The sequence below is a fragment of the Branchiostoma belcheri genome, unplaced genomic scaffold, assembly GCF_001625305.1.
Source record: "Branchiostoma belcheri isolate BF01 breed outbred unplaced genomic scaffold, Haploidv18h27 scaffold12, whole genome shotgun sequence".
Classification (NCBI taxonomy): Eukaryota; Metazoa; Chordata; class Leptocardii; order Amphioxiformes; family Branchiostomatidae; genus Branchiostoma; species Branchiostoma belcheri.
Window position 1 is genome coordinate 2,441,939 of NW_017802602.1, and position 25,952 is coordinate 2,467,890.

A 25,952-nucleotide genomic window follows, 5' to 3' on the forward strand; every position below is an offset into this window, starting at 1 on the left:
GTTATTATGTTTATCTAAAATTTAATGCAATGTATGTGGCAGAACATTAATAAACGGCACTTGAAAGTGCTTAATTGATCACCGATGGCGATTAGCTCCCTCACAGTATGACACGATGGCCTATCCAAGCACAAGGTATATCAAATTTAATGTGACTGATTCATGAAGTATGGAACCCTGTTGCCAGGAATTAGGTGGAAATGCCATTAAGGAAGCCCAAAATGTAATTTGCGTTTCATAAAACGTACACAAAACGCTAGAAGCTGCCTCAATATCGATCGGTTTGAATTCTCCTTTTTATTTCTAAAGTATGCTAATATACTGAGTTTGTGAGTATGTTTCCCTTATTTGTAGTTCTTACTTGCGCAAAAATGAATGATAACTATAGCTATAAACCTTTCTCTGCATGTCAAGCGAGATATGGTGCGATAATTAAACAAGTAAATACAATGACGACACTTCAAACGTATCTTAACTGGTAAAAGTGGTATCTTCACAACATGAAAAGTACACTAACTGGGGGAAAAGGTCTATCCTTTGATTGTAAGGTTGTGTGCAAAGTATTCATACTACGGAGCAGATAAGATGTTCCCTGGACCTTACTCCAAGAAAGTTAGTCGCTTTATATTGAACAATAACTCCAAAATGAACTAAAAGGAAAGACCACAGGCAAGTGATCAATTCACCGACAACTAATGAGATGAAACTATGTATAATTGTGTGTAGACAGTACCTGTAGAACTTGCAGTAACAATGCCAACTGTTACCTACCTTAGACGCTGTGATTCTCTTCACGACCAAACGAATTCTGAGCCAAATAATGGTTATAAAACACGCACTTTCTGCGAGCCGGATATTATAAACGTGGCACTTTATATGATAGGATGATGCAAGATGACTTCATCTTTGTTTTTGTTTTTCTGACGTAGATGTATCCCTTGGAAGCATGCGCAAACCATACCAAGATATAGTAGACCCTTCTGTCAATTTTCATTGCTTTCTACGTTGCAGAAAAATACTAAACCGTTTTTATCGCAAATGTAATGCAATGTATCTGACAGAACATTAATGAAAGTTTATTGCAAATACATGCCTGAGGGCTAATTGCAGTTACAAACAACATAAGAAAACGGCACTTGAAAGTGCTTAATTGTCACCGATGACGATTAGGCCACACTGTCTTAATTTTATGGATGACATCCCCAAAACTAGTGCGTGCGGGCGAATAAAACAAGATCCGGTCAGAAAAAATGCTGCTAAATCACAAGAATACATATTGCGTGAATCGAACATTACATGGTGCTGTACAATGTCTGTGGTGTAAATCGTGGAGTAAGTTTTCTCTGGCGTGATTTTAATATAATGTTGTTTGTGTTGGTTAGAAGGTGTGTTGCGCGCGGCTGCCTGTGTCATTATTGATTTGACATTTGCTCCAAGTTTTTGATGTATGTTTAACGTTTACAATGATATCATCTCTTACCTGTCCGTCAAACGTGTTTTCAGTTATCATTACAGACGGAACTTATGTTGTTGGTGGCTTATATTTAGCACATCAGTGCAACCATTTGTTGTGGCTGTAGATATGCTGACTCCATTTTATGGCTATTCAAACACGAAATATTAAATTTGATGTGACTAATTCAGTTACGGAGCCAAGTTGGAAAATCTTGTGGATTTTGTCAGTAGCTTTCTTCTGTCGACCTTTGGGTCTAACTTGCAATGTAACAAGACAACATTTTCTGCACTACGACAGTGTTTTCATACGTGTTAACAGGATTCTAGTGACGCACGACGTTATTAATTGTTTGTGTCCAACAAGAATAAAAATTGCCCTGTCTTGCTCCGTAATTTTCAACCTTATCTACTTTTTTCTTATGCTTACAAAATCGTGACTATTATAAATATATTTATGACAGCAACCTCTTCATAGATGCAAGAAATGTTTACAAAAAAAGGAGAAAACTTTGCTGTCAAAACGGAGGCGATACCATTATGGGTTGCTTACTGGGGAAATATGGCCGCAGTATCTCGCCTTGTGTGTTTCATAGACTTCGGTAGATGGCGTTGGCGTTCAGATATTCTAGTCGGGTTACCAAAACTATTTTATCTTTCGAGTCCTATGTGCAATTTGCGGAGAGGATATAGGACTCGGAAGCTAAAATAGGTTTGGTAACCAGGCTGCAGATATTCCGCGATGGCACATACCGTTTACTACACGTGGTTTTACGTTTGCAGCCCGACTTAACACTTTTTTGCGACTGAAACATCACTTCAGACAAGATTGAGACAAACCCAAGATAAATTTAAGTCAAAGTGTACTATCAAACATGTGAGACCTTACAATACCAACTTGGGGACACATACATCCTCAGATATAAAATGCAGTGCTAGTAACGTGTCAGTGTTTTTTATTAGCTGTGAAAACTTATTCAAATCCTGAAGGTTAATCCGATTCTAAATATGTTTAATGTTGTTCTAAAACAGTTTTAAATATGGATGAAAAATTCCAACAGGTGAAAAAGCAGGCAAATACCAACCTAAACGGAAGGGACGTCTTTTAAGTTGGACTCCTTCTTTTAATTTACCATTTCATCCAAAAATGTTAAACCTTAATTTTGCTTAAATGTAACAACAGAACATTAGAACCCAAAAATTGAAACGATCTTAAACTTTTAGCCAGATGAATTTGTTGCTCTTGCGCCAGTAAATTCCCTCCAAAATGGTTTGTTCCAGTTAACTGCAAGTAAGTAGACAGCAGATTGGCCAACAGATACAGAAGTGCTGTTTCTTCAGACCACGTGTGGACACTAGTAAGTCCCCTACGACTATCTTCAAGGCTGTGGTACGTTGTCTAGGATATTTACCTCAAGTTTTCCTTTTTACTTTTGACTTGAATTTTTATCGGAATTTTACCTGATTTTACCGGAAGTTTTACCTGAATTTACACATGAATGTACCTGAATTTTTACCTGAATTGCAGAGATCCCAACAATGAACCAGAATTTGTAGCTAATATGTTCATCTTCTCTTAGAATTCACTAGATCTTGCAATCGGTACTGATGAGAGGGTACAGGAAGTGAGGGAGACAGTTTTGTTGGGTCTACACATGGATAGGTCTCTCACATGGAACTCACATGTTACTCACATTGCGTTAAGACAATCAAGAAACATTGCCCTATTGAGAAGGCATATGTGGGCGATGCCTTTTGCAGTTTGCAAGGTTGTTGTTTGTGCACTGGTCCTGTCAGTTGTGCAGTACTGCGCACCTGTCTTAGCTAACATGTCAGACTCCAACATGCGCAAACTGCAAGTAGTGCAGAATAGGGCATGTAGACTGTTACTGAAATGTACTCCTGATACTCCTACCAGGCAGATGCATCTAGATCTTGGTTGGCCGACTGTGAGAGAGAGATTCTTGAAAAGCACTTTGGTCATGTTCTTTAAGATCCTCACGAGTCACGAACCACAAAATATTTACAACTCCCTTTTGCCTGTTCATGCATCTCACAGTCATAATACCAGATCTTCCGCACATAACTTTAGATTACCAATACCTAAGTCCAACAGCAGAAAACGCTCATTCCTGTACCGTGCAGTCGTGCTCTGGAACGATCTACCATCTGACGTTAAGACACTGTGCGATGTTATCAGTTTTAAGAAAGCCGTTTCAAACAGTAGTAGTGTCACCTGATCCTTGACCCTTGCTCGCCACTTTTAAATTGTTTATATCTATGTGTATTTATTGTTAATGTAGTGTACATGTATGTATGTATGTATTTTTAAATGTTTCCACTATGTTGTAATTGCTATAATGTTTGAGCCTTGGAAGATTAGCCCTTCGGGGCTAAAAGGTTTCGAAATAAATGAAATAAATAAATGAGATGTATATCGGTACGCGGTCAATGTTGTTCTTGAACTGAAGCCATTTATCGTATCCGTGCCTGTCCAGTTCTGTACCTGAATGGGTTAGGGCTAGGATCAGGCACGGCTCTAGCTGGATAGTATCCGCGAGTATCCAAGAACGTACCTTTGACACAGGCATGGTTCTGGATACGCGTGGATTATCCAGAACCATGCCTGAGCATGATTTTGGATATTCCCCAAGCAGAGGTTTGGTGGGGAATATTGTGACCTGCGGTCTAAGGCCCGGAGTCGGTCGGCGCGTTCACACTTTGATAATCTTTTCTCGACCCACTTAATGAATGAAAAGGAAAAGACTACCTTTTCTGGACCTTACTCAACACACCCCACATGAAGTTCCTTTTTTCTGCCTAAATGCTTAGGGAGTATCGTTGTTATTAATACTTGTTGAAGAATGAGCATTCAAAGTGTTATGACTTATGTGAACAGGTGCCTGCATGCAGCAAACATGTCCGGACGCGGTAAAGGCGGAAAGCTGCGTTCCAAGGCGCGGAGTCGGTCGGCGAGGGCCGGTCTACAGTTCCCGGTGGGTCGCGTGCACCGCTTCCTGAGGAAAGGCCGGTACGCCGAGAGGATCGGGGCGGGCGCTCCCGTGTACCTGGCGGCCGTGCTGGAGTACCTTACCGCAGAGGTGAGACACACTCTTCTTTCATTTAAGTCTTCTTTCATTTAAGGCATACCCCTTCATCTAATTGAAGATTCTCTTGCCTTTCGTGGTTGCTTAGCTGTGAAAGGTTGTCGCTAGCCTCCACCAGGCCTTCCTAAGGGTTTAGGATAGTTAACGCGGCAAAAATTGGGTCTCACTGGAGAGGTAAGAAACACTGTTGAAGTGTCTTGTCTTATATCAAATTGGCAAGGCAGTGTCATATTTGAGAAAAAAATATACTATGATATCAGTACAACAATCGTCCATGAATGTGCAGCTTGCTAAAAAATCAGGGCAATAAATAATTCACGTAGCAGATGTTAGCAATTAATTGAGTGCCTGACCTCTAAACTCGACGAAACACTTGTCGATACATTTTAACATGACGAATTTTACTTTAATTGGACTGCTGTATCAAATGTATGTATTTATGAAACGCTTCGCCTGTACGTTTTAACATGTCAAGCGCAGTACTGCATAAAAACTTAAGTTTTAATCTCGTACGCTAGTTGTGTCCAATATCATATGCCGTCGTGGCACTTTAAACTTCTGTGACTAAGTTGAATGAAATTAAGTGAAATCCCGACTTCAAAGTTCAACAAATACATCTTGAATGTTTTCAGGTGCTGGAGTTGGCCGGTAACGCTGCCCGTGACAACAAGAAGACGCGGATCATCCCCCGTCACCTTCAGCTGGCCGTCCGTAACGACGAGGAACTCAACAGTCTGCTGTCGGGCGTGACCATTGCACAGGGAGGGGTGCTGCCAAACATCAACAACGCTCTCCTCCCAAAGAAGGCGTCGGCTGGGTTTAAAAGTACTAAATCTCCGAGTCAAAGCCAAGACTACTAAGAACGCGATGAGCTGGAGTTTGAATAGTCTCCACCAGACTTCTTTGCAAGCAGAATCATAGTAGAAATCGAAACTCGAAAAAGGGGAACTTAGTCTAGTAGTAGAAATCGGCCAGAGTTTAGAAGTAGAAACCGACCATAGAAAGACCCTGTATGGCCGACGAAGTCCCTGGCTATCCCCCAGCTATCTCCTTAGCTTTTAGGCCGATGTTTCTACTATTTATTTCGCCTGCAAAGGAGTCTGGTGGAGACTAGAGTTTGACTACTGAAATGAACCGTGATGATGTCTCCACCAGACTCGTAGTTGCAGGCAGAATAAATAGTAGAAAAAAACGGCCTAAAAGGGGAGACTAGAAGTATAGAAATCGGCCAGGGGAGTTAGCTATATATAGCCGGCCAGAGAAGGACCAAATTTGACCATCTATGGCCGGCTAACTCCCCTTGCCTGTTATAATCCCTTTTAGGACGATTTCTACTATTTATTTTTTTCAGCCTGCAAAGGAGTCTGGTGGAGACAAGAGTTTGACCGCGGTACCAGGCTTGGTAACGTGCGAAATGCATTGAATTTGGCAGCTGAAAACTTAACTTAAATTCCATTACAAAGGTTAATCATTTTTACAGACTAATTTCACTTAATATTTCACTCAAAATTCCTCCAGATGGAGCAACATTCCGCATATCATTGCAATGCAAATATCACCGAATAACTACATTGTAACAGGCGTATATACGTTCTGGTCTTACCATACATACTTCTTGTTCACGTTCCGATTTAGGCATGTATATGTATATGTAATAGGCAGATACATGCAGGTTGATCTGTGTCAACGAAAGCATCATGTTTTCTTCAGTTGTCAGAAAAAAATAAATAAAACTACACTTGCAATGAAAGTACATGTACAATCTTTCTTGACCAGCTCAATTTTTTTCTGTCCGTTTCTGGATTGATCAGGCAACATTCCATGGGCATGGGTCGTACTTAAAGATAAAAACTATACCATTAAAATAATATTCAAAATTGGCGTGTTTTGTACCCCCCCCCCCAAATATATCTCACATAGCTCTAGGCATGCAAGACGTAATTTTCAAGTAGATGTTGGGTTAGCGTAAAATTTTGCGGTACCACTCAAGATATAAACAGTGCGAAACATTGGTGAATTTTAAGGTTTTGAATCTCAATGTTTGCTTTTGAAGAACAACACGGCAACACTCGAGTAAACAATTTGTTTTTTCTCCCATGTTTTAAAATCAAACAGACCTGTCACTCCAAGAAGCCTATTTTTTCATCACGAAGAGGTGCAAAATTACATTATCAATTCATGGTCTCTCCCTAAATCCCCTCTAGCAATTTTGCTGTACTTTATGAATAATGAAATATTTATGTTTACGTTACCTTCGCAGAAGGAAAACATGTGTTTTTTGCTCCGTTTCTTATAATTTCTCTTTTTTTCCTTCGTTCCAAAGTCAATGAACTGACCAGACGTCTGTTACCATGGTAACTGGTGCTGTAGAAGACCATGTGGGTGTTGGGTTACATTTTGTAGCAGAAGTTGGAGGGGCTACTCACCATATAATACTTGAATGTGTTTGGGTAACAATAAACATGATGTAACCCAACACTAGTTACCATGGCGACAGACGTCTGGTTCAGGTCATTGACCTGGAGAAGAAGAGGAGGAAACTGAGCAAAAACAATATGCTTTCCTTCGGTGAACATAATTACCTCCATGAAAAATGGAGGTATTGTTTTTGTCGCGTCTGTGTGTGTGTGTGTGCATTTGTGTGTGTGTGTGTGTGTTTCCGCACATTTGTAGTCAGCATAACTTCAGAACGCCTTTATGGATTGTGATTATATTTGGTATGCTGGTAGGTCTTAGGAAGCCAAAAGTCAAGGTCAAATATGAGCCTACTGGTGGCTGACCTTGGTACTGCAGCAAAACTTCCGGGAAAACAGATGTGCGGGGTAGCAGGGAAAACAGATGTGCGGGGCGCCTGCCCGGTTTTGATTAATGAGGTTCTCCCACGGGAAAAGCCTACATGACCATATCCAGGCCAAAGGTGCTACTGTGTGTTTAAAACAAAAAACCTGTTATTTTGTTCTGTACTGTAGTGTACTGTGTAAAAACATTTAGAAAAACTCCTATATTTCATGGAGGTATGAGATCTCCGAATTCTTGTTACATGGCCTGTGGCCGCAAGGTCGGCTGCTGGCATGACCCGAGAACTGACCAATCAAAAGGTGGCCTCAATGATTAGTCTACAGTTCTCTCCGATTCTGTTCGAGACTTGATTAGGTTGGAGATGTTGTTTTTCGATGCAGCTGCAGCCGACGAAAAAGCAACGCGTCGTGTCGTCTAGGGGTGTTGTTTACCCGATCAAGTTGACTTCATTTTTGTAAAAAGCATGTTGTTGTTTAGTTCAGTTTGAGGGTGGTACCATAAGAGTTACTAGTAAATTGTCTTCGCATCTCTCTGTCAAGCTTGATAGAGGTAAGGTCTCTATGCATTTTCTTGCACACCGTCTGGTCTCCGAGCAGATCTTTGGGTGGCTGAAAAGACAGTGTCAAATTGGCCAGGCTGTATCCATTTGCCATACAGTAGTATCCAATACCCCTGGATCACTTTTGTTATTCATTGTTACTATTTGTTTTGTTACCATTATCATATTGATCATATTGATCAAATTTATTAATTACTTATTGTTATTTATTATTACCATTTGATTTGTTAGCATTATTTCAGTTGTTAATTAATTTTGTCGGGGAAGATCCCAGACAAGCCACTATGGCTTCATATCTTTCCCCAGCATTTTATATTATTGTCAGTAATATGTTCATTTTATTGTTCTTAAATATATGCGAACCAATAAACAAACAAACAAACTGTCTGGTAACTGGATACAGCCTGGCCAATTTGATACTGTCAGTACCTGCCTGTTAGACTACGGGGGCTTAACGGTTGTGTTAATACTCCGTGAAGGAGGTCTACCTCCTTTAGGAGTATTGTGGTCAGACGTTTTTTTTTCGTGTTCGTACCTAGAACACTGGGTTCCCTTTGTTTACTCGACATGTAATGTTTCGTCTGCAGGCATGCCCGTTATGATGCATGTGTTTTTATTTTTACCGTACCTGCTTTCGTGGTCAATGTAATATTTCAAATGTACCCCTACATTTATGAGGAAAATTGGCATTTCCTGATCGCTAAATAGTGTTCAAAACCGTTGAAAATATAATAAGACATCCGAAAAACATATTTTTGTTTTGTAAACCATTTCGCTGCAGGTTACGACTGCTATGGTCATTGCAGGGTCATCGTCTACTTCAAACCAACAACGCATCAGAATATAGCTGAAATGACATATATTTAAAAGCACATCAAAAGTCGTCAAGTGTATAAGAACTTGCAATTAAGTACGCAAGACCAGCTGAAAAAACAACAACCCGGGACGGCGACAGAAGGCCATATAATAATATTGCTCTTCTATTCATAAAGAAATCATTGATGATGATGATCACCAAATATTTCATACTTGCAATTCTTATGAAACTGATGATATGCGTTAAATCAACTGACGTGATCCCTGCAAAGTGTTATGTTAAGAGGGCACTGAGGACTGAGATTAATTGTCCGAGATCCAACCTGACCAGTCTGCCTAGTCGCGTGCCACCCTTCACGGTCGGCGTCTACCTTCAGCACAACCACATCGCAACAATCCGCGACTTGTCGGGATTCCCAACCGTCGGCCGACTGAATCTAAGCCACAACCTTCTCACAACCTTCCCCTGGGAATCTCTGAAACACATGAAACTGCTCATAAACCTTGATCTGTCACACAACCTGCTGACGTCTCTGAATATTGACTTGGCCTTTGGTGAATCCATTGCGCTGTATGAAGTAAGCGTGGCCCACAACAAGTTGACCACCTTCTCTGAAGCGAACCTGGGCAGCCCTCCTGAGAGTGCCAGGGTCGGGTACAGGCACAGAGGCAAGGGACGGAGGTACATCCACGGGAACCCGATTCGCTGCGATTGCCGCGTGTACTGGTTGGCGCTAACGGCCCTCGCCTTCCACCGATGCTGGCCTGTCACGTGTGATTCCATCGTGCAGCATGGTATGCTCTATAGAGATTTCTTTCAATACGGGTTACCGGAGTGCAGCAGTCCTGAAAATCTCAAGGGTGTCCCGGTACACTCGGCCAGTCTATCCGCCTGCACCGCTGGACTAGAACTGACGACTACCAGTCCTCTGAAAATCACCAACACTGAATTGTCCATGTACGTATATAAGACCGGAGGGACAGATACAGCTTCACAACGGTACATTCATGATACAGACCACTCCATCGGTATACTGAAACAGGAAACAACATCCCTACATAACACAACCCAGCGGTTTTCCGTATCAGTTCAAAACCGTAACATCAGCCAAACATCTGCTGAAGAGCGTCTGGCCCACATGACTGTTGCAATAAGCGTCCAAGCGAAAGCAGTCACCTCGACGACAATAATCATTCTCGTTATCATGATTTTTATTCACTATTGTGTCTTGAGCAGAAATTGTATCAATGAATCAAATGCTTGAGATTTCAGGAGTATGAAAAACAAATTTCCATTGATGATTATTCTTAAGAGACTACAGGAGTATACATGATCATGAATAACAATGTCCATTGATGTTTTTTCAAACAATGGTAATTTTAATTTTTCACTGAGAATTGTACCTCAACCAGAGTTCTACGACCCCATACCTTCGCCAAATGATGTTGACCTTTACGACTGACGAATTATGAATGTCATTTCTTTTCAATTATGCAAACAAGATACTTTCTGCATGAATTGTATAGGTTGATCATATTCTCCTCCCAATGACAGTCTTTTCTTAACAAAGCTATTTTAGAATCTAGATGGCCGGGACCGTGGTAATAGAATTATGAATTATTATTATACATGTAATTATATAGAATTATTCGTGTATAAGAGATGGAGGCGATGATATCCTGTATATTGTATATTTTAGCTGTAATGTGAATTTGTAAGACATTTCTCTCAGTTCACTTTAAGAAATGAGATTGTAGACGGCACCTGTAATGATAATGTAAATTTATAATCATGGTTGTATTAATTACTTTAGGACCAATATAATTTCAAAATCCACGTAAATTGTCTAACGAGGTTGGAAAAGTTTTTTTTATTTTCAACATGTGCTGTGATTGCTTGTATAGTAAATATTCAATGTGAAACCTTAGTCAATGTGTCGATAATATTAAGTGTTAAACTTTAAGGGAATTACACATGCTGTAATAGAAAACGATGAAGCCAAAGTTACCAAAATACTTTAAAAACTTCTCACTTAAAGTATAACATGATATCAGACAGCTGAGATTTCTTCATCCAGATACGTTTTGTTTTGCCACCCTAAAATTAGATAGACTGCATTTAGTGAAATCGCAGGGGGCAATTTTTCAATATCTGACTACAGTTCCTCTCTATTGGACGATGCCACGAGTTTGGGAATGACGTCATTCCACAGCGCCATCCTGTCCGGATGCAGGCCTACGTCAGCAGATGACGTCACACCCAGCCGGATGTAGGCGGGGTGGTCACGTGTGTAGCGGGGCCACTCTGGTAACGCCAGGCTGTCGGCTGGGGCACCTGTAGGGTCGGACGGGTCTCTGGAAAAAAAAAAATTTGCAAATTTTCATGATAACGAAAAGGAATTGTTATGATAATAAAACGTATCAAGAAGAGCTAGCAAAAGCTGTGTGTGTGTGTGTGTGTGTGTGTGTGTGTGTGTGTGTGTGTGTGTGCATGTGTGTGTGTGTGTATGAGTACCTGTGTGAGTGTGTGTGTGTGTGTGTGTGTGTATGTGTGTGTGTGTGTGTGTGTGTGTGTGTGTGTGTGTGTGCTGTTCGAACCAGTATGTCTTTAAATTTATTCATTTAAAGTCCTCATAACGTATAGTATTATATAGACTTACCCCGTGCGAGCAAAATTAGCCCAGTAAGCCATCATGTCCAAGCTGACTTTCCTGTCGTCCTGTGAGAACGGGATCGAACCTCCGGCCCTCAGCTGGACGTCCAGAAACGGCCACCCGGACATCATGGCCAGATCGTCACCGTGGTCGCACCCCACCCAGTCCGGCCGGCCAGCCGCGGTGGATGGCACGTAGTAGTTCTCATAAAGGTACACCTTAGATCCAGATGCTAAAAAAGAAGCAAACAAACAAACTAGAAAGGTAAATTAAATGTAAATGTTTACCTTCACGTGGTTCTAGCCCAACAAACTACTGCTCTGTTTATTCTTACTCAAATATATTCATATGTATGGTGAGGGTACACCTTAGATCCAGCTGCTACAAGAAAAAAAGGGAAAAAACTCCGAGTTTGTAAAAGGTACACTTTAGATCCAGATGCTGAAAGAAAAAATAAAAGAAAAAGGTAACGTTTGCAACGCTTACCTTAACCTGGTTTAGCCCAACAAACTACTGATCTGTCTTTTTTAGAGACGTATAAGATCACGAAAACTAAAAGTACTACAAAGGTAACATTTTCAAAGCAAATGCGTAATGTTTACCGCCACCCGGGCTAGATATCACAAGAAAGAACTGCTTTGTTCATTCTTACTGAAATACATTTCTATGTAGGTTGAGTAGCCTCTCCAACTCTGTTCTGCTACATAATGTAACCCAACACCACATTGTGTCTGCTACAGCACCAGTTACTCGTACCATGGTGACAGACGTCTGGTCTAGGCTTATAACGCCCCCCGTCACGGTTCAAGGTAAATGAATGAATCACAAAGCATGGTATCAATTAACCTTTTATTTTTGTTAAAGTCAGAAACACAACTATTTGCAAAAGTGCATTTCATAGATACATTCAGACTTTTAATCTCACCTGTGTGTTTCATTGCGGTGTCGACGGTTGGAGCCACGAACATTTGGTCGCCTTGGAACAGGGTAAACTGATACTGCACCGCCATTGGATCGTCTGGGTTGTCATGGTTACGGTACACGTCACGCGCGGCTGCCACGATGCCGTCTTTGTTCTTGGTTCCCTGAATGACACGTTTTCACGTTTTCAACCAACCCATGAAATATGGAATTTACAGAATGAATGTGAATAAAAATTATTACAGTAATCTACATGTATCTATTGAAACCATGATTGATTCAAATACCATTTAAAAGTAATGTAGCTAAAAAGAAAGATTCGTGAAGCAGCGTCAGGAACGGATCAAAGTTGTCTTGTAATTTGTAGCGTCCCCCGTCTCGGCTCATTTCAACTTGCATGAGAGGGGTAAGATTACTTACTGAAAACTTGGTCAGAAGTTAACTTCGGTGTATGGTAGCAGAATTATAAATCTCCACACAAAGTTTTCTTTTCAGCTACTGCACCTAACGTTCTAAAATCTTCACTGAATGTCAAATTTATCGTAACAAACGACCTTTCATTTTAAAAAAGAAGAAGCTTGTAAGTATGCCTACCGGGTAGATTTTCTCTATGAGTTTCTCCATTTCGAGAAGGAAGGCATCTTCTGTCATCCCTTTCCCGAAATCTGAATACATAATGGAAGGCATCACAAATCCGAACTCGTGATTGTTGACTCCCAGAAGATACTCCACGGCGTTCGCTTGTCCGTTTTCGTACAAACCCGTCGGGTGTTCCGGTAGAAAGTGTCCGTCTAGCACGGGACCGAAATGCGCCCCCCTTTCGCCGCTGCCGTAACTCGCCATCCGCTGGGCGCCTGGACAAATTTTAAATTTTATATTAAGACCTCTGACCTCTCGGTACAACTTGCATGTTGTGTGTGTTTATGTAGTATGTAGTTAAGCCTTGCCATATTGTAACGTTAGTAGTATGTAGTTAACCTTCATCACGCTGTAGTAGTATATGACTTTTGTGTATAACGACTCCAGGAAGATTAGTATGTATGGAAACTCAGTCTGTACAAACTAATGGAGATCGGTTTAATAAACAAAACAATAAACAAACCTGCCACCAGGTCGTCCGCAGGCTTCTGCCGAAGACAGGCCACCAGGCCAGCGGCGTCCTTCGCCTCACAACCCACCTGTAGAGTTACGTTGATGAAGGTTAGACATCCAGGTAAACAATACTCGTCGGAAATTCAAACTCTACAAGTCATGTATTACTGGATAAATTACGGAGTGACATCCACCACTCTTCTCGTTCATTAATGACGCTGGAGAGTGGTGGATGTCACTCGAAACGTCCGAAAATACTTCATTCACCTCGTTTCCCAACATCTCAGCTATTCACTCACTCACTCACTCACTCACTCACTCACTCACTCACTCACTCACTCACTCACTCACTCACTCACTCACTCACTCACTCCCTTATTCATTCACTCACCTCATTTCCCAACATCGTAGCTAACTCCATAGGCTTTGCCGCCGGCTCCATGGTGTTGTAAGTGCCGCTCTGCGAGATGGCCCGCTGGAACAGTCCCTTACTGAGCGGGGACAGAACTTGGTAGCTGACGCTCACTCCGCCAGCCGACTCGCCGAAAATCGTCACCCGCTCAGGGTCCCCTCCGAAGTTCCGGATGTTCTCCTTAACCCAAATCATTGCCTGGATCTGCGGAAGGGAATCAACTTTAATCATGGACAATTTAATCATAATGATTGTCTTTTCTTGTTTAAAGTTGCTCCAACACAAAGAATTGTCCTCACCAAAGTTATCTATAGTAGGACTTTTAACCAGTTAATCTTGTCTTCTTCAATAGACTGACCCAGTGAGACTTGTCACGTGTGACGTCAACATCACGCGGGCCCATCACTCAACCGCGACGGGGGCCGACATAGTTTACAAGATACCTTTGACCCAGTGTTTTTGAAACGGACAAAAATTCCTGCGAGCGCGGATGTCACTCATGTAATCAAATCAACATGGCCTTACATGGGGAAAAAATTATATAAAAGATAATTCCCGGCATGCCCCATGCGTAATGCAGCGGAAGTAGCTGACCTGGTCCAGGAAGCCGACGTTCCCAGGGGCGTTCTCGTCCCCAGTGCTGAGGAAGCCCAGCGCGCCCAGACGGTAGTTGATGGAGACGACCACGACGTCTTGTCGGGCGGCGAGGGCGGCGAAGGGCACGACGTACCCCATCCCCATGGACAAAGCGCCTCCGTGGATCCACAGCAACACCTTAGTAAACATTGCAAACGTTTTTTTTTTCTCCATTAGATCCGTTTGCTACATGCAAATAGCATGACAAGCCGCCAGGGGGCCGAAATCTCATCAAGACCTATCCACATACCAAATATCAAGACAAGCGATATCTCTCGAGTTATCGTGTTTACAGATAGACAGCAAGTAGATATACTACACACGCACGCACACACACGCGCACACACACACACACACAAACACGCACACACACACGCGCGCGCACACACACACACACACACACACACGCACACGCACGCACACACACGCACACACGCACATACACGCACACACGCACACACACACACACACACACACACACACACGCACACACGCACACACGCACGCACGCACACACGCGCACACACACACACACACACGCACACACGCACACACACACACACACATGACACGCACACACACACGCACGCACACACACACACGCACACATATTTTGTTTTGACTTCAACATTGAGGGCAACGGGCCTGCCCAGTCGAACCTCAAATATAGACTATAGTAGATAAACAAAGGCCAGTAAGGTTGATAGAGGGTACCACAAACATGATACGGTAGAATACTGACGTTAACTCACAGGCAATTCGGCATCTTTGTCAACAGTCGGAGTTTCTATGTTCAGCGTTAGACAGTCTTCGTCGAAGTCGTAGTGCTGAAGCTTGAAGGGGAAGAGCTGCAGGATATGCGGGCCCTGTGGACAGTACGGGCCGGGACGTGTAGCGTCCCTGGCGCCCTCCCACGGTACTGCAGGCTGCGGGGCGCGGTACCGCAGGTCTCCAACAGGGGGCGCTGCGTATGGAATGCCCAGGTAGGTGTAGATGGGCTTGTCGGGTAGTCTGTCGATGTACTGTACTGTTCCTTGTACGGCGCCGCTGTTGGTAGATACAGGCGGGCATGCAGATCCATTGCCATCGCTTGCGTTGGCAACTGGTAGGAGATACGAAAAAAAAGAGAAGTTTTGCTACAGTACCATAGAAACTCGCTAGGGGACCACAATAACTTGAACTTGTCCTATTCTTACACATACACATGATATTGAATTTTGAAATATAAATATTGTTACGCCGGAAGGGTGGCTATATGCCAGCCATACAGGACATACAGATACAGAATCTAAAAATGTGTTACGCCGAAGGGTGGTTATGCCAGCTATACAGCTACAGCCAGCTATAACCTTTGGACCCTTTCATTTTTCAAATCGGACGTCAGACACCCACCTAAACAATACATGGACATGTATATACAAATGTGCTAGAGATTTCCGTACAAATCCGAAGTAATATCCCCCATACAAAACTCACCTTTTGCCAACAGGCACGTTGCTAGTAGCACAAGAAACAGGGTCCGGCGGGACATAGTGAGAGCAGCAGTGCAGTACGTACGTGTACGAACCTAGTACCTGAGTGGTGTTTTATGCGTATATTTGCAGTGGGCTGCTACGTCTAACGGCTAACAAGCCACGCCTCCTAAGCAATGATCTCGTCGGTGCAAACGTTAAGCAAATATTCTGAGGACGTCTATGAAAAAAGATTCGTTGCGTAAACCACTATAAAGGGATCCAGAATATGCCATTTCAGGGTGGTAAACTTTTTTTTTCAAAGTCTACTTTCTGGTCATTCTTTTAATGTTGTATGGCATAAGTTAAATCAACATCTATCTACATCTACATGATACGGGACAAAGTGCCTCACGGCACATCACGTCCCGGGAAAGGAGGTGCAGCTGGTGTGGCAGGTGGTGGTGCGCAACAAAAATATACAAACAAATGAAAAATGATCTATAAATAATAAATTGCAAAAAGAAGAAACCGAAATGTGCAACTATATACAAAAGCCACACCAGAAAACAAAAATGACCCTACAGCTGGGTATTGGCGGAGAGGCCAAGGTGACTGGCCAATCCCGCCTTAAACGCATCAAGGGATGTGCAAGATATGAGTGTACCTGGTAGTGTGTTCCACTCGATGACGGTTCGAGGGAAATAACTGGCTCTGTATGCTTCTGTCTTGCATGGGATGGTGATGAAGCGTGAGTGATGTCCTCTTGTAATGTTTGTGTTTTTGGTGAGAATGTTGTGTATAGGAATGGCTACCATGTTATTTACTGCTTTATACATTAGGACAAGTCTGGCTTGCTGCCTGCGTTGATGCAGGGAAGGCCATCTAAGTGTTCTCAGTGTATCTGTCATGCTTGTTGTTGGTCTGTAACATATTAGTAAACTGATATCTAAGAGGCAAAAATTGGATGTTGCTGACGGGAATGAGACTAAAATGTGCTAAGAAATGGCAGCAGATGTCAATATCAGGCAGATTTCCTCATCCGGACTATTTCCTTGTTTTGCCTTAAATAGCACTTCTGTATTGAATAGTATAATAGTTCCACGTTAACGTTGTATAATGTTATGTAGATGAGAATAATGCATAAAACGTTGTCGGTGTAGCACTGTATTTAGCGATCGACATTTTTTGTTTCCTAGGCAAAAGTTTGCTGATGAACAGACAATAGATGATCCAATAGAAGTAACATCCGTTCTCGCCCATTGTTTATCACGAACACATTAGAGGAGCGGGATGATAGAAAAAAAGCAAGTCATTGTGAAGAGATCGCTGGACGATAACATACTGTAACTGTATCTGTATAGCCGGAATAACTCCCCTTCGGCGTAACACACCAGCTTCTGTATCTGTATAGCCGGTATAACCGACCTTCGGCGTAACACACCAGCTTCTACCTGTATAGTAGTAGCTGGAATAACTCCCTTTCTGCGTAACACACCAGCTTCGCAGGCACGCGGCTCGGCGGCAGCTAGCTATATCACACCGAACGACTTGTTACACGCGATCTGTGCACATGTTAATTTTAGGAGTTGTTTAAAGCTTTCTAGTGATGATTCCCCGACTGTGCCTGATAGCGACGAGTTCCGCTCTGCGATAGTTCTTGGAATATACGACCTTTCGAACACCTTAATAGTTGGTTGATAATTATAATTCTGATATATTTGAAGGCGTCACTATTTCATGTTCTTTTCTGAGCTGGTATTAGTTACTTAGTAGTTGGTACGTCCGCCAGTTTATTAGTCATTTTGTACATCGTGCACAGTCTGGGCATTTGTCGTCTGTCTTCCAGCGACCCCCACTGTAGGTTTCTTTTTATTCGTACAAGTTGTGCGACAAATCAGAGGTGGTCATAATGCTTTACCCCCTCTGGCGGAACATGGAGAAACTGTAGTATTGAAATTCACGTTTACAATTTTCAGGAACTGTTATATTTCACTTTTATTGCTGTCATCTTGGCTTGAAGGCTTTTTATACTATACACCATGTTACACGCAACTTAAAATGAAAAATATCACGCAAAAATAATATATATGCAGGAAGACTAGTGTAGTATAAATAAGTGAGGAACGTCGTGTAAAGTGCCTTTCCTAAGGGCACAAGATCGATGGCATGTCAGGACTCGAACCCTGGACCTCTTGATTCCAAGTCGAGCACTCTGCCGCTACGCCACACATCAAATCAACCAAATCAACGCATATGGTCGACGCTTAAGGAACATACCGTCAGGGTCAAGGTTACAACAGTTACCACCCTTACACCACTGTGTGCCCGAAAGGTTACCCTGAAACCGTGGAACGTGCACTATGCCCCTGTGTGTTTACCATAGATCGTTCAGATTCCGTGTCGTCAGCCACGTATACAAGAACTGCGCACCAACAAAACGGTTACCTCTCCAAGTTCACGTTCAGGATTCGCCAACACCGCTCCATTTTCACGCCTATACGTTACTGCGACCGTCTATCGACTCTAAAAAGGGACGTGCGTTAAATCCACCACCATGGACGGAATCGTCCAGGCTAGCAACCTGACCGACGTGTTCCAAAAACGAGCGCTGTCCCCGCCGTCTAGCAGGCGAACGAGGAAGGACTCTGAACCTACCACGCACTACGGCCGCCCGAGAGCGTACACGTCGCCAGCTCCCGTGCAACTAGAACACCACCACCACCATCATCATCACCATCATCACCATCGTCATAGGTACTGATACTGAACTTTATTTGCTTCTTGCCTCAAATGGGCTAGGGCAACATACAGTATATACATTAAAATCAAACGTACATATAATATGCATATAACATAGTAAAGAAATTAATTAAAATTAAATCAATCAACCAGTCAATCAATCAAGAAGTGAAGTAACTAGATAACATATAAAGGAAATTGTAGATTATTAAGTATAGAACACCATGTGACAATCTTATAACCAATAGTAAAAACAACAAGGGGAACAAATCGCACATAAATTTGTAACAATTAATACAACAAGAACAATTTATAACGTGAATGTAGATCAACAATAAAACACGCAGTGGGAACAAACTGAAAATAAAATGTAAATCCGTCCTAGGAAGCACTCGGAGAGACATTACAGGGAGGAGGAAAGCCCACAAGGAGCATCCGCTTCTCCTTCTTCTCTGAAGGAACGCAAACTCTCCGAAAAGCTGCACCTGCCGCACATACACCTGCACCTGCCGTCCTTCCTTACACCGCCGAGTAGGCGCAGAAGTACGTATTGTATAATCTACAACCATCTTTCGATGGCCGCAAAAGACAGTATCAAATTGGCCTAGCAATACATGTATGTCCATTAGCCAGGGAGTATCCATATGCAGTGGCCACTAATATATGTAGGTGGCTAATGGACACTCCTCTGGCCAATGGATACTGCCTTGCCACTGTATTATCTGCTTGGAGATTATGTATTTTATACATATCTTACTTTAAAGCACGTACTTTGCATACAGATATTTATTTACCAGTTCTTTTCTGGTTGTCATGTTGTCTTCATTATTTTACGTCCGTTATCAACTAATCAAGCTGACTGAATATTCTAATAATTCACCTTAAGAATATGCGACAAAGGATAGTATTAAGAAATGAATTCCCGGTAAACATTTGGGGGTGGGAGGGGGGCTACAAAACACTCTAGGTCAGTCTTTCTCTGTTTACCAAATGTCTACGCCACTTATATTTCCAGGTCACGAGAAGAGGCCAGAAGAAGAAGAAAATGCACCAGACACAAAGAAAGAACAGACGGACGACCACAGTGCCTCCGATGACGACAACAGCGACTGACGCACGACCATCATACGACTCCAGTACAACCTGCAAAGTTGCTTTGACGCATTTGTCGTACAATAGTTTTACGACTATAAGGGTAGAAAATTAAGGGCAGTCGTGAGTGTATCACACATGCAAAATTAACTGTCAAAATTTCATTGTAGATCGTCGATTTTCTTGTCTTGTTTATTGTTATATATAAAAAGGAATCCTTTAAAAAATAATAACAAGCTTAGAGCAATTTAACTTGGTCTTTATGGTAACATGTCTGTACTAGATTGTACGATATGTTGCGAAAACTGTAAATTGCCTTTGTAAATATGAATTTATAAAATAATATGTGTACACAGTCAGGCAACACTTGAGCATCTTGCTTTGTTTAAAGAAGCTTCAAACGAATATATAAGGACTAAAATAGCTTAAATGTCTGAAAGCTTGCTAGGTAGGTAGAGTAAAATGTAAACTGTTTAACGTCTAGGATAATTTCTCAGTCTAAAGTCAAAGTTCCTTGTTGTACCTATATGCCACAGCGAGTACATGTACGTGTACATGTACCCGTAAGTTCTATGCATGTGAACGTTTAAAGATCATGTAAACATGTTGTTGTTATTATGCACATTTTTTTCGTCCCCCTAGTAACGACTTCACGCAACGTCGTTACTGTAACAAGTGCAACAAAAACAAGTTTGTACAGGCTTATAAATGATATATTGACTGTGTTAATGGGGAGGGGGGGCATTCACACGTGCTCTTAAACAAGTAGTTTGACGCATTGAGCTGCGTACAATACGTTAGAAAATTTTACCTTGAAACTTGATCTGTGTTGATAGAAGAAATGATCTATATAATGTCCTTGATATAAGTCATATGCAAGCAAGTTTAAACTGTAATTTCAAAACTGTACTCAGAAATTGGAACCAAATTTTCGACTCTGTAGCTCTTTTTGTTTGGAGAATTAGCAGTTCACTGCTTATGTTAGAACATTTTAGTTTCACTGGCGATGGTCTACTATCTTAAAGTTGGTGATTCACTAAAATCACCCAGATAGAGGCCTGGCGAACCCCCGTGTCCAATTAGCCACCCTGCAATTAATATACGAGTTGTATCGAGGCCACATTGCATTAGTATCTACTTGAAAAAAACATAATGCTTCACCTCAGTAGAGGAGAAAATAAGATGAAGAAGAAAAATGTACAAATACGATATCAAGAGTACACATACGTCAGTGTGACGTCATTGACTGTTCAGAACAGGAAATGACGCCATGCAATAAACATGTGCGAGCTCACAGACAGGAAATGACATCATGCGATGTGCATGTATATACGCCGAAAAGGACAATAAAATGAACAATATTGACATTGTCAACTTCACGTAGACTTTGTTTTGTGTTGTTTGACGGACGTTTCTTAGACGATTGCGTCTATGCCCGATAACAATCATTTGTGTACAATGTCTAGCATGTATTGAAGTGATTTGTTATTGTATTATATATACACCCCCTAAGCCTCTGCCAGGCTTCGGGGGGCGACTATGAAGAGATGTGACAAACTGTACTCTTTATCAGACCAACTTCCCTCACATGTTCTCTCTCTATTTAGCCAATTTCTATTCTTTCCAGCCGCTTCCCGAGGCCTGGTAGAGGCTACAGTTTAACTCTGGCCTTGCCCTTTTTTAGGGCATTGTTCTTTACCCAGACCCACTGATCGCTGTACTTGTACTAAATAAACATGTTTTCGTGTGTCGGTAGCCGGAGAGTCATTGTTACAGGCACACTTTATATACAATCAATAAATTCCCCAGGTGTCAAGCCACATACATGATCCTGCCAAATACATGACTCCCACACTACTTGGGGGTTTCTAATATACCTGAGACAAGGGGTGGGAGGGGGTTAGTGGTGATGTGGAAGACTAAACCTAATCTCCAAGCAGATCTTTTGGTGGGGGGAAGACAGTATCAAATTGGTCAGTCTGTATCCATTCCGGCTTCGGTGGGGAAATGGATACAGACTGGCCACTTTGATACTGTTTTACCCCCACGTAAAGATCTGCTTGGAAATTAGGTTTGTTTAGCCTTCACTAACAATGATCCCAACTTTAACCCTTACTCTAATACCAACCCTAACCCTAGCCCTAGCCCTAACCCTTACTCTAACCCCAACTCTAACCCTAGCCCCAGCCCTAAACACCTGACTTCTCACGTATGTGGCAGCTCAAGGATTTGGCTTAACACCCGTGCAAAGACGTCAAGCAACGTAGTTATGCGACGACCTTTACAAGGCAGGTAAACACTTCAACAGAAAAAGCACTGAGGGCAGACAGTGTTCCTTGGGCTTTCTGAGTTTCCTTGGGGGCACCCTGGTCAGGTCATATCCTGTACAGACGCCTTGACGTCATTTCAAGATTCTTATCTCAAGTGGTAGCATAGCAGTGGTCAAAGATTGTTCCAGTAAAGAACAGTATATTAGTAGAGAGTATACGGTATGTAAGCGTAGTTTTTACCATTCACTGCAACGTAAAACGAAACACACGTTGCTCGGAACTTTGGAAAACGTTTCTTTGGTTTCAATTGTCGATTGAAAAATAGTGGGGCCAGCTTGAAAAAAAAAGTAGCGGCTTGGCTTGTTTTATTGGCTTCATGTAAACACGGTGTGCATTGGTATGTATGTCTAGCGCTGCCACCGCAAGCAAGCAAACGGTCCACACACACACACTCATGTATGTACACAAGGCGCGTGACGTCATCAGTGAGGCATGATGGCGTCAGAAATCCTCCACCACGACAATGGCGGACCGCCACACGACAAAAAACAGACCCCGTCGCATCCTTCTTACTTCTAGTTTTACAGCCCTGTCACCGGATGTGTCGCAATATAAAAGTTGGGAGCTTCAGTGGTGTGCCAGTACAAGCCAGAGGAGCGCCACCTGAGTGACAGACCGTTTTACTGAGGGAAGTCCAGCACTTGCTCCAATAACTTGCTGCGAAGATGTATACTATTACTACTTTAGCCTTTCTTGGTTTTCTTGTCGGGAGTTCGTTGGCGATGCCTGTTCCGGAGCCTACTCTGGTAAGATACTACGCTTGAACATTTTTTTTTTTGCATTCATGCTTTACTTAATACTTTTACTCAAGAGAGACATTCTTCCATTCAAGCAAACTTATAAACTTGTTGAAGCTGTGACAGTACTATGCTTTCGATGCTCATTCTTCAAGTATTGATCATGATAACATGTACAATACTCCCGTTAACTTATCATCTAGGCAAAAAGTAAGTCTGGGGTGTACTGAATAAGATCCATAGAAGGGAATCTTTTCTTTCATTAAATGAGTGAAGAAAACATGATCATAGCATTGCTTACATAGCGGTATGTTTCTTCCTCAGACCGCCGAATTGGACGTACAAAGCACAGTGTACATGGTGACAGAAGATGCAACGGACGATGCTGTAGACGATACAACGGCGTCCGCATCTCTAGCTACAGAGGCTGGAACAACGTCCACACCTCAGGCCACGGAAGCTGCTGTAGAAAGTACAACAACGTTCACACCTCAGGCCACGGAAGCTGCTGTAGACGCTACAACAACGTCCACACCTCAGGCCACGGAAGCTGCTGTAGACGCTACAACAACGTCCACACCTCAGGCCACGGAAGCTACTGTAGAGCCTACAACAACGTCTACACCACAGGCCACGGAAGCTGCTGTAGACGCTACAACAACGTCCACACCCCAGGCCACGGAAGCTGTAGAAGCTACAACAACGTCCACACCTCAGGCCACGGAAGCTGCTGTAGACGCTACAACAACGTCCACACCTCAGGCCACAAACGCTGCTGTAGACGCTACAACAACGTCCACACCTCAGGCCACGGAAGCTGCTGTAGAAGCTACAACAACGTCCACACCTCAGGCCACGGAGGCAGCTACAGAATCTACTAAGGTCCCAGAGACCACCACATCTAAAGGCAGGTTACCACTTTTTGTCTGAATGCTAACATTGGTAATCTTTTTTTTGTCAAAACTTGCAAAGTAGCCTGTTTATTTGGCGGTGATACCATATGATGTAGGAACCAGCCATTCCATTCATATGGATCATGTATGAAACCGTATACATCTCAAAATGGGTCATCAAACCTGCATATATAAAATACTTCAATCTTCATTCCTTATTACATTACAGCGTTCAGTTGTGACGGAAAGGAGCCCGACCTGTACTCGGACCCCGACGACTGCACGAAGTATTACGAGTGTGTCCGCGGGTTTGCCGACCCCTTCCACCGGTCGTGTGCGCCGGGCGGTCCCGTGTTCGACCCCGAGAAAAAGTACTGTGACTGGCCCGAAAACGTCGCCCTTCCTTGCGGGGTAAGTGTATGAGAACGTATGTTGTAGAATTTAGTATAAATGGTTTTAGTCTCTTATATACATGTATTTTCTTTTTTACCATGGACCTCTGCAGTGTATCATTATGGTAAAAACTAACTCAAAATATCCCTATTAACATAAGTGACAAAACAACAAACGATTTAATGGAGGGATGATGTCTAGGACTTCTTCTTGTTCATGTATATATGTTGTTTGTACTTGGAATTAGTGCACTGGATGCATTTGCAATAAGCTGGCTTAAAATGGTGTATATTTTATACAACGACAGTCTATTTCGTTGAATGGTAGTTTTATGGTCAATTGTAATCAGGGATGATGATGATGTGATCAGGAAATGTTGGTGTTTGGTGTCTTTGGTGTCATTCGCACTTAATCGTGGTTTTTTTCTCTCTCTCTTCTTCTTCTTCTACAGGTCTTAGCCGATACTCAGGACAATGCCGAGGAAGATGCTGCGAGGACCTCCACAGCTCAGACCACGGAAGCTGCCATAGAAGCTTCAACAACGTCCACGGTAGAAGATGCTGCGAGCGCATTCACCTGCGATGGTAAGGCGCCCGGAGTCCACCCTGACCCTGAGGACTGTGGGAAGTTTTACCAGTGCGTGACCGGACATCCCGAGCCCTACCGACGCGACTGCCCGGCGGGGGGTCTGGTGTTTGACGTTGAACTCCAAGTCTGCAACTGGCCGTGGACGGTGCCTGCGCCTTGTGGGGTACGTTAACGCCCCTTAACATTCGTTTGATAGTCTTTCAAGCAATCTTGTGGGGTCGTTTGGTGTAGCGGCAGAGTGCTCGACTCGGAACCAAGAGGTCCCGGGTCCGAGTCCTGACATGCCACCGATCTTGTGCCCTTGGCACTTTACACGACTTTCCTCACTTTGCTCAGGTTAAAATGAGTATTTTATTGTCCCCTGTGTTGGTGGCGGCATTAATTTAAGTTTAGAAAACTTGAGTGTGCCGTCACCACGTCTTGTGATTACATGTTGGAAATAATGAAAAAAAGCAGATCTTTTGGTGACTGCAATACAGTATTGGCATTTGGCAAGACAGTATCAAATTGGCAAGACAATGTGAAATTGGCCAGACAGTATGCAATACGCTACCCGATGGGGAGGCCAATGGATACTAGAGACTCCCCTGGCCCCAGAGAATCTGCTTGGAGATTATTCGTTCATCATAATCTTAGACAATGGAAAGAAGTGGGGGGGGGGGGTAAACTTGAGAGTAGGTTTACATCACGTGGGTATTTAAAAATTGACAGGCAGAATTCGAATGTCTGGCAGTCAAAAGGCCAGACACTAGAAATAATACAATAGAATAATACTTTTAAACGACTTTCATACCTGATAGCTTCCCAACGTCCAAAAAATGGCATAAAGCTCACGATATGATATTCATTCTTTTTACAGACGTTGCCTGAGGAATTTCGAAACCGCCACTGATGCCACGGAGCGAAAATCACATCGCACGTTCATGCCGCTATTAATGCTAAGATCGGTATACGTAGAATAATCCCGATCAAATTGCACGGTATTTGTAAAATTCTTGTTAATAAAGAGACATGCTACTGCTGCTTGTAAAGTACGATAGTGTAAATACGTACTACTAAGTTATTGCATTAGATGCAATGTTTTTATACACTCTTTGATGGAAATAAGATAAAGATCTGAATGGATTAAAGAAAGGCGCTCGCTGACGCAACTTGATTTGGGATTGTAAAAAATTATTTAGATGTTGACGCATTAAATCATGTTTATGCTGAACCAAAGATTGTGGTTGTTATTTTTTCATGACATTTTAAATTGCGTGTAACATGGTGTATAGTACA

The 25,952-nt window shown here is 42.5% G+C and overlaps 4 protein-coding genes across 4 annotated transcripts; 3 read left to right on the top strand and 1 right to left on the bottom strand.

The window, feature by feature from the left end:
- The first annotated feature begins 4,359 nt into the window (after nt 1–4,359).
- LOC109462883 (late histone H2A.2.2-like) lies at nt 4,360–5,419 on the top strand. Its single transcript, XM_019759521.1, has 2 exons — nt 4,360–4,553; nt 5,192–5,419. The coding sequence occupies exons 1-2, from the start codon at nt 4,371–4,373 to the stop codon at nt 5,417–5,419; spliced, it is 411 nt and encodes a 136-aa protein (XP_019615080.1). The 5' UTR covers nt 4,360–4,370.
- Nucleotides 5,420–10,851: 5,432 nt separating this feature from the next.
- Nucleotides 10,852–15,979, bottom strand: LOC109462664 (liver carboxylesterase-like). Its single transcript, XM_019759224.1, has 9 exons — nt 15,925–15,979; nt 15,201–15,550; nt 14,407–14,586; nt 13,792–14,016; nt 13,411–13,486; nt 12,903–13,162; nt 12,313–12,472; nt 11,394–11,619; nt 10,852–11,088 (listed from the first exon to the last, which is right to left on the bottom strand). The coding sequence occupies exons 1-9, from the start codon at nt 15,977–15,979 to the stop codon at nt 10,890–10,892; spliced, it is 1,731 nt and encodes a 576-aa protein (XP_019614783.1). The 3' UTR covers nt 10,852–10,889.
- A 2,292-nt stretch (nt 15,980–18,271) lies between these two features.
- LOC109462845 (POU domain, class 4, transcription factor 2-like) lies at nt 18,272–19,959 on the top strand. The gene is made up of 3 exons (XM_019759480.1): nt 18,272–18,656; nt 19,027–19,184; nt 19,657–19,959. Exons 1-3 carry the CDS (start codon nt 18,457–18,459, stop codon nt 19,752–19,754), a joined length of 456 nt encoding a protein of 151 aa, XP_019615039.1. The 5' UTR covers nt 18,272–18,456; the 3' UTR covers nt 19,755–19,959.
- A 2,675-nt stretch (nt 19,960–22,634) lies between these two features.
- LOC109462814 (integumentary mucin C.1-like) lies at nt 22,635–25,811 on the top strand. The gene is made up of 5 exons (XM_019759433.1): nt 22,635–22,809; nt 23,125–23,707; nt 23,923–24,104; nt 24,538–24,837; nt 25,534–25,811. The coding sequence occupies exons 1-5, from the start codon at nt 22,729–22,731 to the stop codon at nt 25,564–25,566; spliced, it is 1,179 nt and encodes a 392-aa protein (XP_019614992.1). The 5' UTR covers nt 22,635–22,728; the 3' UTR covers nt 25,567–25,811.
- The last annotated feature ends 141 nt before the right edge of the window (nt 25,812–25,952 follow it).

Coding starts and splice junctions, on each gene's coding strand:
- LOC109462883 (XM_019759521.1), top strand. CDS start 4,371: ATGTCCGGACGCGGTAAAGGCGGAAAGCTGCGTTCCAAGGCGCGGAGT. Junction 4,554..5,191: donor TGGAGTACCTTACCGCAGAG/GTGAGACACACT, acceptor GAATGTTTTCAG/GTGCTGGAGTTGGCCGGTAA.
- LOC109462664 (XM_019759224.1), bottom strand. CDS start 15,979: ATGTCCCGCCGGACCCTGTTTCTTGTGCTACTAGCAACGTGCCTGTTG. Junction 14,017..14,406: donor ACGTCGGCTTCCTGGACCAG/GTCAGCTACTTC, acceptor TCCCTTCCGCAG/ATCCAGGCAATGATTTGGGT. Junction 13,163..13,410: donor TGCGGACGACCTGGTGGCAG/GTTTGTTTATTG, acceptor AAATTTGTCCAG/GCGCCCAGCGGATGGCGAGT.
- LOC109462845 (XM_019759480.1), top strand. CDS start 18,457: ATGGACGGAATCGTCCAGGCTAGCAACCTGACCGACGTGTTCCAAAAA. Junction 18,657..19,026: donor CATCATCACCATCGTCATAG/GTACTGATACTG, acceptor AATCCGTCCTAG/GAAGCACTCGGAGAGACATT. Junction 19,185..19,656: donor ACCGCCGAGTAGGCGCAGAA/GTACGTATTGTA, acceptor TTATATTTCCAG/GTCACGAGAAGAGGCCAGAA.
- LOC109462814 (XM_019759433.1), top strand. CDS start 22,729: ATGTATACTATTACTACTTTAGCCTTTCTTGGTTTTCTTGTCGGGAGT. Junction 22,810..23,124: donor CTGTTCCGGAGCCTACTCTG/GTAAGATACTAC, acceptor TTTCTTCCTCAG/ACCGCCGAATTGGACGTACA. Junction 24,105..24,537: donor ACGTCGCCCTTCCTTGCGGG/GTAAGTGTATGA, acceptor CTTCTTCTACAG/GTCTTAGCCGATACTCAGGA.